The following is a 15,139-nucleotide window of genomic DNA, read 5'->3' on the forward strand; positions in this document are numbered from 1 at the left end:
GAAGGTTTTTGAATCTGTTTGTGCGGAGTCGGGTGTCTCAGCACGCTCCACCCCGGTCTCGTTGGTCCTTTCTTTTCTCCAGACAGGGTTTTCCATGGGGCTTTCTTTTAGTTCTCTGCGCGTACAAGTCTCAGCTCTCGGCTCTCTCCTGGGTCGGCTAGAAGGCCATTCCTTAGCGGGATACCCGGACGTGATTCGGTTCTTGAAGGGCGTCAAACACCTGCGTCCACCTTCCCAGTCCACTTACCCGTCGAGGAGTCTTAACCTGGTCCTCCGGGCCCTCTGTGCGGCTCTGTTCGAACCTCTCCGTCGCGCTACGTTAAAGGATCTTACGCTCAAGACTGTCTTCCTCGTCTCTATCTCCTCCGCTCGCCGGATCTCCGAGATCCAAGCGTTGTCCTGTCGGGAACCCTTTTTGCGTTTTTCTGATTCCGGGGTATCCCTCAAGACAGTCCCTTCCTTCTTACCAAAGGTTGTTTCTAACTTCCATGTCAACCAGTCAGTGGAACTCCCTGCGTTTTCCCCAGAGGAGATTGCAGGTACCGCTGGGGGCGATCTCAGTAAGCTAGATGTCAAACGAGTTCTACTTCGCTATCTCCAGGTCACCAATGAGTTTTGGGTCTCAGATCATCTTTTTGTCCTTTGGAGTGGGCCCAATCAGGGTAAGCCGGCTTCTAAGACCACTATTGCGCGGTGGTTCAAGGAAGCGATCTCCTCTGCCTATCCTTGCCAAGGTCAGGCAGTTCCCGAGGGCCTTAAGGCTCATTCATTGCGCTCTCAAGCTACTTCCTGGGCGGAGAGACAATCGGTCTCTCTGCAGGAGATTTGCAGGGCTGCCACTTGGATGTCCTTGCATACGTTTTGCTCGACACTACCGTCTGGATGTGCAAGCTCCTGTTTTTGGTTCTTTTGGACAGCAAGTGCTTTGAGTGGGACTGTCTCAGTCCTACCCGGTTTAGGGAAGCTTTGGTACATCCCACAGTCTGGACTGATCCGGGTATGTACAGGGAAAGGAAAATTAGTTCTTGCCTGTTAATTTTCGTTCCTGTAGTACCGTGGATCAGTCCAGATGCCCTTCCCTGTCTGTCTTTATTTCTGTCCTCTCGAAGCTTGTTTCTTGCAGATTCGCAGATTCTAATACTTCATTTTTGTGCAAGAATACTGAGCGATTACACCGGAAGCCTTGGTCGTTTTGAATACCAAGTATATGCAAGAGCGTATTTCTTACATTGTTCTACAGTTGCTCCATTGAGCTTTATGTTTACTTGCTTGATCCTATTCTGGTTTTGTTATTTTCTGCTTTGACAATGGTTATACTGAAGGGTTACAGGATAGGCTCTGTCCTCATATAGATATCCTTTCAGTTTTAGTCTGTCTCTGGAAAGGAGGCTCAACCCACAGTCTGGACTGATCCGTGGTACTACAGGAACGAAAATTAACAGGTAAGAACTAATTTTCCTATCTCACTCGTATTTCTTTCCAGATCAATTTATAAATAAATTGAAAAGTAAGGGTCCTAATACAGATCCCTGAGGCACTCCACTGCCCACTCCCTTCCACTGAGAAAATTGTCCATTTAATCCTACTCTCTGTTTCCTGTCTTTTAGCCAGTTTGCAATCCACGAAAGGACATCGCCACCTATCTCATGACTTTTTACTTTTCCTAGAAGCCTCTCATTAGGAACTTTGTCAAATGCCTTCTGAAAATCCAAGTGTACTACATCTACCGGTTCACCTTTATCCACATGTTTATTAACTCCTTCAAAAAAGTGAAGCAGATTTGTGAGGCAAGACTTGCCTTGGGCAAAGCCATGCTGACTTTGTTCCATTAAATCATGTCTTTCTATATGTTCTGTAATTTTGATGTTTAGAACACTTTCCACTATTTTTCCTGGCACTGAAGTCAGGCTAACGGGTCTGTGGTTTCCCGGATCGCCCCTGGAGCCCTTTTTAAATATTGGGGTTACATTATCTTTCCTCCAGTCTTCAGGTACAATGGATGATTTTAATGATTGGTTACAAATTTTTACTAATAGGTCTGAAATTTCATTTTTTAGTTCCTTCAGAACTCTGGGGTGTATACCATCCGGTCCAGGTGATTTACTACTCTTCAGTTTGTCAATCAGGTCTACCATATCTTCTAGGTTCACAGTGATTTGATTCAGTCGATCTGAATCATGACCCATGAAAACCTTCTCCAGTATGGGTACCTCCCCAACATCCTCTTCAGTAAACACCGAAGCAAAGAAATCATTTAATCTTTCCGCTATGGCCTTATCTTCTCTAAGTGCCCCTTTAACCCCTTGATCATCTAACGGTCCAACTGACTCCCTCACAGGCTTTCTGCTTCGGATATATTTAAAAAGGTTTTTACTATGAGTTGTTGCCTCTACGACCAACTTCTTTTCAAATTCTCTCTTAGCTTATCTTATCAATGTCTTACATTTATCTTGCCAACGTTTATGCATTATCCTATTTTCTTCTGTTGGCTCCTTCTTCCAATTTTTGAATGAAGATCTTTTGGCCAAAATAGCTTCTTTCACCTCCCCTTTTAACCATGCCGGTAATCGTTTTGCCTTCTTTCCACCTTTCTTAATGTGTGGAATACATCTGGACTGTGCTTCTAGAATGGTATTTTTTAACAATGACCACGCCTCTTGCACACTTTTACTTTTGTAGCTGCTCCTTTCAGTTTTTTTCTAACAATTTTTCTCATTTTATCAAAGTTTCCCTTTTGAAAGTTTAGCACGAGAGCCATGGATTTGTATACTGTTCCTCTTCCAGTCATTAATTCAATTTGATCCAAACAGTCTAACTTCAGTTAGTCAGCCTGAGTGACTCACTATTCTCTTGATTATCAAATGTTGGTACCTAATCAAACCAAATCACACTACCTCAACACCTTCAAGGGGAGTAACTGAACTGAACTTTTCAACCTTTTTACTTAGGTATAATCTGCTCCTAGCTTGTTAGCTTATTTTATTAGTATTTATGTACCAATGATGCCACAGAATAAGACAATTAAAACATAGAAAAAACACAAGCCACTAATAATTACAGAACAAAAGGAAAAAAATCCTGTTGAAAATTATTTCAACCCAGAATCACGTACAACCTGCATGAAATATATCACAATGCATAAGCTAAAGAAAGCAAAGCTTTGAATGGTTTAGAACAATTCATTAAACCTAGTTCATAGAGTGGGGCTGCCATGGAGAAAGTGCTCTCTAGTCTCTGCTGTTGTGACAGGACAATAAATCATCTGTTAATAGATTTTCCCTTTATGTTGCCTGAGAGCTCCACAGTGCTGCAGAAGAGAAAGCTAAAACTAAAAGTAATCTCTTTTTTTGTTGGATTGCCCAACCATTTGCTGCTTCTCACTCTTTAGAGTTCCAGCTTAGTTAAAACACCATGAGCCTTTATTCATAGTTACCCGGAGACTTTTTACCTATTCTGTTTGCTTTTCCAGCTCACCCAGCCCAGTCATCGCAGCAATGGTCCTTGCTTAGCGGCCACCTGCTAGGTTTCCTTTGCAGCCCCTGCAATCATGGGCCCTAAATGCAGCCACTGGGTGTCAGTCTTGTGAAGTGCCTGGTTCTCCCTTCCCCCAAGAGTTGTAAATGCTGACTCTGCAGCATCCCTGGCTAGCTGGGAGACTTGAGCCAGGAATCAAACCCAGGTCCTGCTGCCTGACTGTGCAAAGAACGGCCCCTGAGCCACCAGGCTGGCCCCTAAAGACATTTGTTTTTGTTTTCAACTTGCATTTGATATAAAGAATGGTCATGGTACAGAGGATAAAGCAAAATGTTGCTCTCCTGTAACAGGTGTTCTCACAGGACAGCAGGATGTTAGTCCTCACATATGGGTGACATCACAGGATGGAGCCCAATCATGGAACACTTTTGTCAAAGTTTCTAGAACTTTGACTGGCACCTACTGGGCATGCCCAGCATGGCACTAACCCTGCAACCAGCAGGGGTCCCCCTTTAGTCTTATTTGAAAGCTAAAGTAAGTGCCAAAAATAAAAATAAGAAAACGTAACGAACCCAACACCGCGGAGTGGCGGGCAGGTTTCGTGAGGACTAACATCCTGCTGACCTGTGAGAACACCTGTTACAGGTAAGCAACATTTTGCTTTCTCACAGGTCAAGCAGGATGGTAGTCCTCACATATGGGTGAGTACCGAGCTGAGAATGTCCGAACATGCACCAAATGTACCCAAGGACATGCAACAGGCACAACTACTGGGGTGGAATTTGGTAGAGGGCATCCTGAACCCTAACGGGCAGGCGGAAGGGTGTTGGTACATCAAATTGCAAAAAGGTTGCGCGAGACAGATTGGCCAAAGATGGAATCTTGTCTTCCAGCCTTGTCTAGACAATAATGGGCTGTAAAGGTGTGGAGAGAACTCCAGGTAGCAGCCATACAAATATCAGGAAGCAGCCCAGAGCAAAGGTGTGCTACAGAAGTTGCCATGGCCCTGACCAAGTGTGCTTTAACATGGTCCTGAAGTGGAATGCCTGCTTGCTGATAGCAAAAAGAAATGCTGTCTGCTAGCTAGGAAGAGAGAGTCTGCTTACCCACAGGTTGACCCAATCTGATGGAAGCAAAGGAAACAAACAATTGAGTACTTTGCCTGTGGGCAGCTGTACGGTCTAGGTAGAATGCTAGAGCCCGTTTGCAGTCGAGGGTATGCAGAGCCTGCTCCCTTGGATTGGAATGGGGCCTGGGAAAGAAGGTGGGTAGTATATTGGATTGATTAATGTGAAACTCCGATACTACCTTAGGCAAGAACTTAGGGTGAGTGCGGAGTACTGCCCGGTCCTGCAGAAGTTTAGTGTAAGGCGGATAGGTAACTAGGGCCTATAACTCACTAACCCTGCGAGCAGATTTTATTGCCAAAAGGATTGTCACTTTCCATGTGAGAAAGCGAAGATGACAGGATTGGAGAGGCTCGAAAGATGGTTTCATGAGCAAACCCAAAACCAGATTGAGGTCCCAAGAAGGGGCCAGAGGACGCAGTGGAGGCTTGAGGTGAAGCAAGCCTTTCAGAAAACATGTTACAAAGGGTTGTACCGAAATAGGAATGTCCCCGACACCTTTATGAAGGCGGCCACCGCACTGACATGCATTCTGATGGAGGAAGTTTTTAGACCTGATTCTGACAAGTGCCAGAGATAGTTTAGAAACTTCGTGGTGGAACATGTAAAGGGGTAAAGGGATAAAGGGACTGAGAAGAACACCATGATTTAAACCTGTTCCATTTGTAAAGATAAGATTTTCTTGTGGAAGGCTTCCGTGAAGCAATCAGGACACGGGGAAACTGGCTCTGAAAGGTTGAGAGGCTGGAGGATTAACCTTTCAACATCCAGGCCGTCAGGGACAAGGCCTGAAGATTGTGGTGGCGTAGGCACCCGTTGTTCTGTGTGATCAGAAGTGGGTCCTTCCCCAGGGGAATGTGCCTGTGAATGGCGAGGTCCTGAAGAATCGGAAACCACACTTGACGTGGCCAGTGAGGTGCTATCAGGATCATGCTTCCCTTGTCCTGACGTAGCTTCACGAGAGTCTTCGAGAGAAGTGGAAGTGGAGGGAATGCATATAGGAGACCGGCATCCCATGATAGGGAGAACACATCTCTTGGCTGTGAGTGTTGACTGCGAGTGAGAGAGCAATAGTTTTCTACTTTGCGGTTCTGAGGTGACAAAGAGAGGTCTATGTGAGGGTAACCCCAACGTTGGAATATCGAGTCAGCTACTGTGGGGTTGAGAGACCACTCATGTGGTCGAAAGGTGCGACTGAGTGGAGCCTGTTCCTCCTTGTTCGTTGATGTACCACATGGCCACCTGGTTGTCCGTTTGAATCAGGATGACCTGGTTGGAGAGGTGATCCTGAAATACTCTGAGGGCATATCTGATTGCTCGTAGCTCCAGCAAATTGATCTGGTGTTTGGTTTCCTCTGGAGACCAAGACCCTTGAGTTTGTAAATTGGCAATGTGTGCTCCCCAACCGATGTTGGAGGCATCTGTTGTAATGGTTATTTGAGAGTCTGGAGCTTGAAAAGGCAGGCCTTAAAGGAGATTGGCTTGATTCTTCCACCAAGCTAGAGATAGACAAAGTGGGTTGGTTATGTGGACCACAGCTGATAGTGGTTGAGATGACTGAATTCACTGTGACCTTAGAGTCCATTGTAGGATCCTCATGGCAAGACGAGCCATGGGAGTGATGTGGACTGAGGACGCCATGTGTCCTAGCAGGACTAGAAAGTGACGTGCAGTGGAGCACTGTCGAGTCTGTAGCTGATGGGCGAGAGAGGAGATGAGAGCTCGTTCTCAAGGAAGAAAAGCCTTTGCCTTGAGGGTGTCCAAGTCTGCTCCTATGAACAACAGGGTTTGCGATGGGACCAAGCTGGACTTTGGACAATTGATGAGAAACCCCAGGGTGTGAAAGGTGAGACATAGGGACGTCAAAACAGCTTGCTTTGTGGGAGCCCTATTCAACCAATTGTCGAGATAGGGGTAGATGTGGACACCTTGAGTTCTGAGGAACGCTGCTACTACTTTGAGGCACTTGGTGAAGGCTCATGGAGCAGAGGCTAGGCCGAATGGTAGCACTCGATATTGGTAGTGCTTTGGGCCTACGAGGAATCGCAGAAATCTGCAATGAGACGGAGTTATTGCGATATGTGTGTAAGCGTCCTGGAGGTCTAGAGAGCAGAGCCAGTCTCCCCTTTGTAGAAGGGGGAGAAGGGAACCCAAGGTCACCATCTTGAACTTTTCTCTTTGGAGGAACTTGTTTAAGGCCCGAAGATCTAGTATCGGGCGAATGCCACCTGACTTTTTTGGGATTAGAAAATACCGAGAGTAGAATCCGAGGCCCTGTTTGGGAGTAGGGCACTGGTTCTATTGCTCTGGACTGGAGGAGGAGGGAAATCTCCTGTTCCAGGAGCGGTGAATGGTCTGATGTTCCCCACGTCAGCCGAGGTGGGGAGTCCAGTGGAATGGCAAGAAAGTTGAGATGATAACCTTGAGTTACTATGGTGAGCACCCACTGGTCTGTGGTGACTGAGTGTCAGATGTGGCTGAAGTGGCACAATCGGCCTCCCACTGGTACATGCTTTAGTGGAGTCTGAATGCTGCTCTCTAGGAAAAAGTCAAAAACCAGATGCTGGACCTAGTTGAGGAGTTGTTTGCGGCTTTTGCCTGCGAGTTTGCCTAGACTGGTCTTTCTGGTAAGGCTTAGTAGAGTGACTTTTGGACGGAGGAGGATAAGATTTCCTTTGGCGGTAAAATGATTTCTTGCGCTCCTTTCTGAATGTTTGCTTAGCAGGATATTCAGAAGGTAGCAAGGAGAGTTGGCGAAGAGTCTCATGGTGATCCTTGAGTTGCGCCACTGTCTTTTGTATTTGCTCACCAAAAAGATTATCTCCAGTGCAAGGCAAATCAGTCTATCCTGGACCTCAGGCCGTAGGTCGGACGACTTTAGCCAGGCCCATCGCCTTGCAGAAATGGCTGTTGCTGAAACCCTAGAAGCGGTGTCAAAAACGTCATAGGCAGATCTTATCTCATGCTTGCCCGCTTCTAAACCCTTTTGAGCTAGGGCATGCAATTGGTCTTAAGACTGTTGAGGTAGGGACTCAGCAAAGTCCTGTATTTGTTTAAAGAGGACCCTGTTGTACTGGGTCATATTAAGTTGATAAGAGGCGATGCGGGTTATAAGCATAGCCCCTTGAAAGATACAACGACCTCTAGCATCCAGGAATTTTTGTTCCTTTCCTGGAGGATAGGAAGAATGAGGCTTGGATCTTCGGGCTCTCTTTTGGGCTGACTCAACAACCACTGAATGGTGGTCCAATTGGGACTTCTGGAAACCAGGAGTTGACTGGACTAGGTATGTAGTGTCAGCTTTCCGAATGACTGGTGCCACAGAACCAGGATGTTCCCAATTTCTTTTGAGAAGATCCAGGAGGACATCATGGATGGGAATAGATGTTAGTTCTTTAGGAGCATCTAAAAATTGAAGAAACTCCATCATCTGATGTCTGTCTATCTCGTTCTGTCTGAAGTTGAAAAGGAACCACTTCAGCCATTTCCTTCACAAAATTAATGAAGGACAAGTCCTCAGGCGGAGAACGCTTCCTGCTTTCAGCAGGAGAGGGTGGCGATGGCAAGTCATCGGTATCCTGGGATGAATCGTCAGTCCAGGTATCGTAGGGATCATCTCCAGCACCCCCAGTATCCTTGGAGGGATGAAAAATTGGTATACCTGAATGTCCCGGACGAGGCATCGATGGTGTCACCGGTGGCACCGAGGGCATCGATGGGCGGGATGGGGGCACCGATGGAAACAGATGCAATCGGTGAAACAGATGATCTAGGCATCGGAAGGACTCCCGATGGCGGAAGGAATGGTGTTTCTCCTTCGTCTGCCGAAGAAAGAGGAATCAGAGAGGAAGGCACCGGGTCCATTGGAGTCGTCGGATCCCTCGGAGGAAAAGCAGCGATCAGCGCTTCCATTCTCGTAAGTAACTGTGCTAGCGCTACTGGAATGGGATCGGCTACCGGTTCAGGCATCTGTACCAGTATCGGCGTCGATGGAACCTTGAAGCCTTGCATCGCTCTGCTGATGGCATCCTGAATCATTTGATCCAGTTCCTCCCGGAAACCTGGAGCACCGAGCCCCGATGCCAGCGGAGGCGTAGCCGGAGGGACCACCGTTGGAGGTGGAATTGCGGCTCCTATCATCGGTCCCAGTGAAGGTTGCCTCGGTGACCCTGAACCAGATAGGGACGATGCCTTTTCTGGATGGGCTTTCTTCAATTGCGGTTCAGGCAATGACGACGTCGCGGCCTTGCCTGCGTCGACGGTCTGAGACCTACGATGTTGATGCTGATGCTTTTCTCGACGGTCACCTCTGTCCTTTTCATGAGGGTGAACAGAGGGTGTCTGGCCGTGGAGTCGTCGATGCTTGTCTGACACCAGCCGGTGCGCGATGATGGTGCGACGTAGACGGTGTCGGTTTAGACGACGTCGATGCTATGGACGGCGTTGGGGTTTTTGACCGAAAGAGAAGTTCCATTTTCTCCATTCTAGCCTTGCGACCTTTAGGTGTCATAAGGGCACATTTGGTGCAAGTAAGGACATCATATTCGCTACCCAGAGACATTACACATACCTGGTGAGGGTCAGTAATGGACATTGTGCAGGTGCAGTCCGGGCATCGACAGAACCCCGACGCCATGGCCTGTGAAAAAATTTAGCCGCAGTGCAGTCGACGGCCAGTAGGCCGTGAAAGCCAAACTCGACGGGAATTGACCAGAATCGGGTAAAAAACGTACCGGACCACCGCGGACGTAAAAATGAAAGTGGGGGACCCCTGTGGGGTAGAAAGTTGTATAGTAATTCCGTGAGGAAAATTCCTGTCAGGAATCTCTGTGGAGCTCCTTAAGCTGCGTGGCTACTGCTGCGCGGAAAAAAGAAGACTGAAGGGGGACCCCTGCTGGTTGCAGGGTTAGTGCCATCCTGGGCATGCCCAGTACGTGCCAGTCAAAGTTCTAGAAACTTTGACAAAAGTATTCTGTGATTGGGCTCCATCCTGTGATGTCACCCATATGTGAGGACTACCATACTGCATGACCTGTGAGAAAACTGTTTTCAAAGGTACACACATGATGTAGTAATACGTAGTATGTATTAACTAATGTTACTTCTGAAGCACACGGCATCTGATTAGTCTTTTGGCTAGATTGTCACACTCCACAAATGGAATGGGATATAATGTGACACTCTTCCAAATATGGATGGTCCCAAGAATTCAGGGAACTTGTAAGGGAGCAGCTTATAAACTTTTATAAAGTAATGATTTTGCTGTAAAATCTTTAAATGAATAATCAGTGTGTCCAAGTAGCTTATTTTTATTGATGCATGGCTAAAACGGCTTTTAACCACCTAAATGTAATGGAGTAAAACTTCCCACGCCACACCTGTATGGCTAAAATCAATCTGCACAAAACTGTTGTGTGCGCAGATTTAGCTGGACATAAAAGGAGCCTGGTCAGGGCATGTCCTGGATGGGGGTTTTTTAATTTAGCTAGCTAGCTAGCTAGCTAGCTAAGTGTAGCTGCACAAATAGCTGCTGTAAATCTAACCATACTAGTTTTGTGTGGTTAGATTTAACTGGATGTTTAGCCGGTTAGCTGTGGCTGAATATCCGGACTTGTTAACTTTGCCCCTGAGTCGCTCTCTAAAAATCTGTCCCATAGTTTTAAAATACAGCAGCAGGAGTAAAGGTCATTTTTTGATCTCTTATTAGGGAGGGTTTTGGGGAGGAAGGAGTTATTTAAGGAGTCATGTCCCTAGATAACTTATGTATTACTAATACACAGCCTGCATTCTTTTCATTTAGACAGTCCCTTCTTTAGCACAAATGCATCAGTTCCCTTTTACTGGAATTGCTTTTTCCCTGAGTAGGAAGAGTGGCCAGCTGCTATGGGATGCTGGTGAAGAGAATATACTACCTGGTTATCTGTTGTGACAGGAGTCTGACTTCTGTTATTGCAGAGCCACGTGCCTTGAAAGCTACTTTCTGAGCCTTAGTGTTCCTTTATGAGGAGCACTAAAAAGTGTGTTTACAATGCATGAAAGCAACGCATGCAAATAGTATCAACTGTGCTGTTTTGTGAAAAATTTAACATTTTTCCTACTGTTTCAGAATGTTTTTACATATGAAAGGCTGAGCTTTTGAGTTATGTTGATGGTGATGTAGTATATTTACTGTGCTGTGTGCTGCAGCTTGAAGTATCAGGGTTTGCATTCCCCATCCAATAGGGTTAGTTAGGCCTGGGAAGTGGTGTATCTATGCCCAGACAGAGGGGAAAATGGCTGCCGGTCAACAAGCAGCTCTGAGGATATGCATAAGTAAAGGTGGCCCTCTTGCTGGCAAGGGCTTTTAGAGCTACTTTGACATGCCTTCTGAGATGAAGGAGTCAAAGCCTGAAGATAAGAGGGGGGAAAAAGGCATACCCCAAACTACCCTTTTTTTTTTTCTTTCCTTCCTGTACATCAGATCATGCATTGAGACTGTGGAACATCCAGACGGACACGTTGGTTGCGATATTTGGAGGCGTGGAAGGGCACAGAGATGAAGTTCTAAGTGCAGTAAGTAGAATGCATCGGGACAGTGCTCTTCAGGCTCTTGTAGCTGCTACCAGTGCCCACGTGGTATTTTTAGTCTTACTGCATGTGTACTTTCTCATAAGCTATGGTTGCATTTCTCTTTTACCTATGATGTTGCTGGATTCTGTGCAGGCTGTGCATCTTACTGGACCAACATAAGAATTTTCAAAGGTGGTGGTGATGTATGGCTTCAAAACCAAATGGGTTTCTTCTTGAGAGCCAATATGTCATGGCCTTTGTGTTAGTCTTAAGCTGGTTCAATAAAATTTATCATAACCTGCAAAAACAATCAAATTTTCTCAGGACCAATATGAATACTAAGCTGTAGTCTTTTTTACAGTGTGATTAGTCAACAAAAAATGAATTTATTTATTTAGGGTTTTTATATACCGGCATTCATGATAGAATCACATCATGCTGGTTTACAATTAACAAGGGGTGTAGATGAAACAAGAACATTGAACGAGTGCAAAGAAACCATGAAGTTACAATAAAACAAGGCTGTTCAAACTGGGAGAAGAGGGAGAAGCTAGAGAGAATTAACAGAACGAAGCATAATTATTTACAGTATTTACAAAATTCTGAAGTGTCTGACTGCAGTTAATGTTGAATTGAGATTTAGGCAGGGTCTGGAAAGGCTTGTTTAAATAATCAAGTCTTAAGCCTTTTTCTGAAAGTTGGGAGGCAGAGCTCCTGTCGCAGATCCGGTGGAATGGAATTCCATATCGGTGGTCCTGCTGTAGAGAAGGCCCGGTCTCTGAATGTTAGATGTTGTGTGGTTTTGGTATGTGGTACATGAAGTGATCCTCTGTATGCTTCTATAATGGGTCTGGAAGCGGAATGTTGTCTGAGCGGGATTTGTAGGTTAAGAGGAGCGTGGTGATGGATGGCTTTATAGATCATGGTGATGGACTTATGAATAATTCTGAAGTGTATTGGCAGCCAGTGTAAGTTTTTGAGGATGGGAGTGATGTGGTCTCTTCTCCTCGTGTTTGTCAGTATTCTGGCAGCAGCGTTCTGGATCATCTGAAGGGAGGATGAAGGGAGACCTAGTAAAATAGAATTGCAATAGTCTATCTTGGAGAAGATTATTGCTTGAAGAACAGTTCGGAAGTCTTGAAAGTGAAGGAGAGGTTTTATTCTTTAGTTGTGCGGTTGATGAATGATTTTAAATTCAGACGATTGTCGATTATAACTCCTAAATCTCTTGCTTGGGTGATGAGTAGGTTGACTGGTAGATTCGACGTGATATTGCTGTTTTCCGGAGAGATAAGGAGTTCACTCTTGGATGAGTTTAGTATCAGGTTTAGGCTAGCAAGGAGGTAGTTGATTTCTCAAAGGCAATTTTCCCAATATTCAAGTGTTTTTAGTGATGGTTTCTTTAAGTGGGATCAGGATCTGGACATCGTCAGCATATAGGAAGTGTTTTAGGTTCAGTTTGGTTAACAGCTGGCACAGTGGAAGAAGGTAAATGTTAAAGAACCCTGGGGAACTCCTAGGGCGGAATTGTAACGGGAGGATTCTTTATTGTGAATTCTAACCTTGTAGCCTCTGTTACTTAGGAATGTTTTGAACCATGCAAATGCCGTTCCTGTTATTCCGAATTCCAACTGCTGGTTTAGGAGGATGGAATGGTTAACGGTGTCAAATGCTGCCGAGAGGTCAAGGAGAATCAGTAGGAAGGATTGGCCTTTATCCAGGCCCATGATGAGGTAGTCTGTCAGGGATATGAGACTAGGCACTCCAAATTACAGAAATATATAGATTTACTCCAGTATTAGTTGCATTTAGGTTGAGTAGTTTGAATTTAAATGGACTCCCTGCATTTGACCTTTTTAGTACTGTGCTCTGACTTACAATTTTGGAGCCATGATTGTATTAATTGAATTAGTATAATAGAAAAACTCAAGATCATATAGCCAGGGCAGATAAATCATCCTGTTTGGCAGGTGATATTATGAGAATTACTCCTGGGGGAATTCTGCGCTACTGCAGAATGCAGAATTTGCACAGAATTCCCCCCTGTGCAGAATTGCCAAATTGCCAAATTCTGCACAGAAAATAGCAGAGGAGACCCCGGCATGCCACGAATGGAGCGTGTCCTGTGGCACACGCTCCATTTGCGGTGAAGATGAAGGCCCGACGTGCCGGGCCTTCATCTTCGCAGCGAACGGAGCACGTCCCGCGGCACACGGGGGCCTTCCCTTTTCGCTGCGAACGGCACGCCGGGCCTTCATCTTCGCCATGAACGGAGCGTGCCCCGGTGCATGCCGGTGAGAGAGAATGTGTGTCGGGGAGGGTGAGAGAGCAGGAGGGTGTGAGAGAGCATTGGGGGGGGGGGATGCCGGTGAGAGAATGTGTCTGTGAGAGAGGGGAGGGTGACCGAGAGCATGGTTGGTAAGGGGAGTGGGGAGGGTGAGAGAGAGCAGGAGGATGTGAGAGAGCATGGGAGGTAAGAGAGGGTGGGTGGGGGATACTTGAGTATGGGTTTCAGAGAGAGGGAGCCTATATGAGGGGAGGGGGATGCCGGTGAGAGAGGAGAGGGAGTGTGGGGGAGGGTGAGAGGACAGCTTGGTTGGTAAGAGGGGGAGTGGGGGGATGCTTGAGTGTGGGTTTCAGAGAGGGAGCCTATATGAGGAGAGGTGGTGTGGGGAAGGGTGAGAGACAGCTTGGTTGGTAAGAGGGGGAGTGGGGGGATGCTTGAGTGTGTGTTTCAGAGAGAGAGAGAGCCTATATGAGGTGATTGTGAAGCAGTGTTTATGTGTGTGAGAGATTGGGAGCTCGTGTGTATGAAAAGGGGATCGTGTGTATGTGAGGGTGCTAGCCTGTGTGAAGGGATTGTGTATGTGTGAGACAGAGCCTGTGTGAAGGGGTGCATGAGAGAGAGACATAGGTAGCCTGTATGAAGATGTATGTGTGAAAGAGAAAGGGAGCTTGTGTGGGTGTGTATGCAAGAGAGAGGGCCTTGTATGAGGTGTGTGTGCGAGAGAGTGAGGGAGCCTGTATGAGGGTGTGTGTATGTGGAAGGGACACTCTTACAGTGAATTTCTAGGGAAATTCTGCTCAAAATATTTAAAATTCTGCAACTTTAATAACTTTTTTCTGTATTAATTTAAAATGTAATTACTTAAAGACTGTTATGTAAATTGTGTTATTTTGACCAATATAAAGTTTGCAGAATTTTGCGGAATTTTCAGTTTTTGTGTGCAGAATTTTAAATTGTGCGCAGAATTCCCCCAGGAGTAGAGAATGCTGGCCTGCTGTTACAGTAGCTGTGTTGTTGTTACCTGTCATATAAACAGGAGGACAAGGGGAAGAGGGTATTGTTCTTCTCCTGCTTAGTGGTCCCCAGTCTAATATTTGCATTAGTGATTAAGACAGTGGGCAGGCATCATTGCTCTCTGCAGTGCTATGTAAAAGCTGCTTTTAAACAAAAACTTGGGCAGCTCTGTATTTTTGGTCCTTTGCTTAATCGATAAGCAGATCTGTAGATATTTCTAGAGTTTCCTACACTCATGTATGGTGAACAGATAAAAAGGAAACAATGGAACATTCAAAGACCCTCTAATCAAACACATTCTTGAACTCTACGGTTACAATTCTTAATGCTTTTGGCTGATACTATGTTTTTCATACTACGTCCTTTTAAATGAACATTTAACATGCTGTTGACTCAGTGACCAATGTCTAGAACCTTGAGTGTACAAATAGGCAGAATGATTGTCAGTCCAGCTCACTTATATAAAATATACTACTAGGTGCCAGGGCCAGTGCTAGCTTTTCTTGTTGACCTATGTGAACAATTACTGTGCTCCCCTCCCCCCCCTTGTTCATTCATTGTCTGTCCTGGGCCCACAAAAAAAAAATCCCATCTCCCTTCAGTGATACAGACTTTGAAAACTGATACTATCCACCCCTTCCCCCCGGGTACTAGGTGCCCTAGGCGAACCTTATAGCCTTGCACAATG

The 15,139-nt window shown here is 45.8% G+C and overlaps 1 protein-coding gene across 2 annotated transcripts in view; it reads left to right on the top strand.

The window, feature by feature from the left end:
- EED (embryonic ectoderm development) overlaps positions 1–15,139 on the top strand; it is a 170,215-nt gene that overhangs the window by 54,250 nt on the left and 100,826 nt on the right. For both annotated transcript variants that reach the window (XM_029602261.1, XM_029602262.1), the window contains exon 7: positions 11,062–11,153. In XM_029602261.1, coding sequence (XP_029458121.1) covers positions 11,062–11,153 — 92 coding nt within the window. The remainder of the gene's footprint in view (positions 1–11,061; positions 11,154–15,139) is intronic.

The sequence above is a fragment of the Rhinatrema bivittatum genome, chromosome 5 (genome assembly GCF_901001135.1).
Source record: "Rhinatrema bivittatum chromosome 5, aRhiBiv1.1, whole genome shotgun sequence".
NCBI lineage: Eukaryota > Metazoa > Chordata > Amphibia > Gymnophiona > Rhinatrematidae > Rhinatrema > Rhinatrema bivittatum.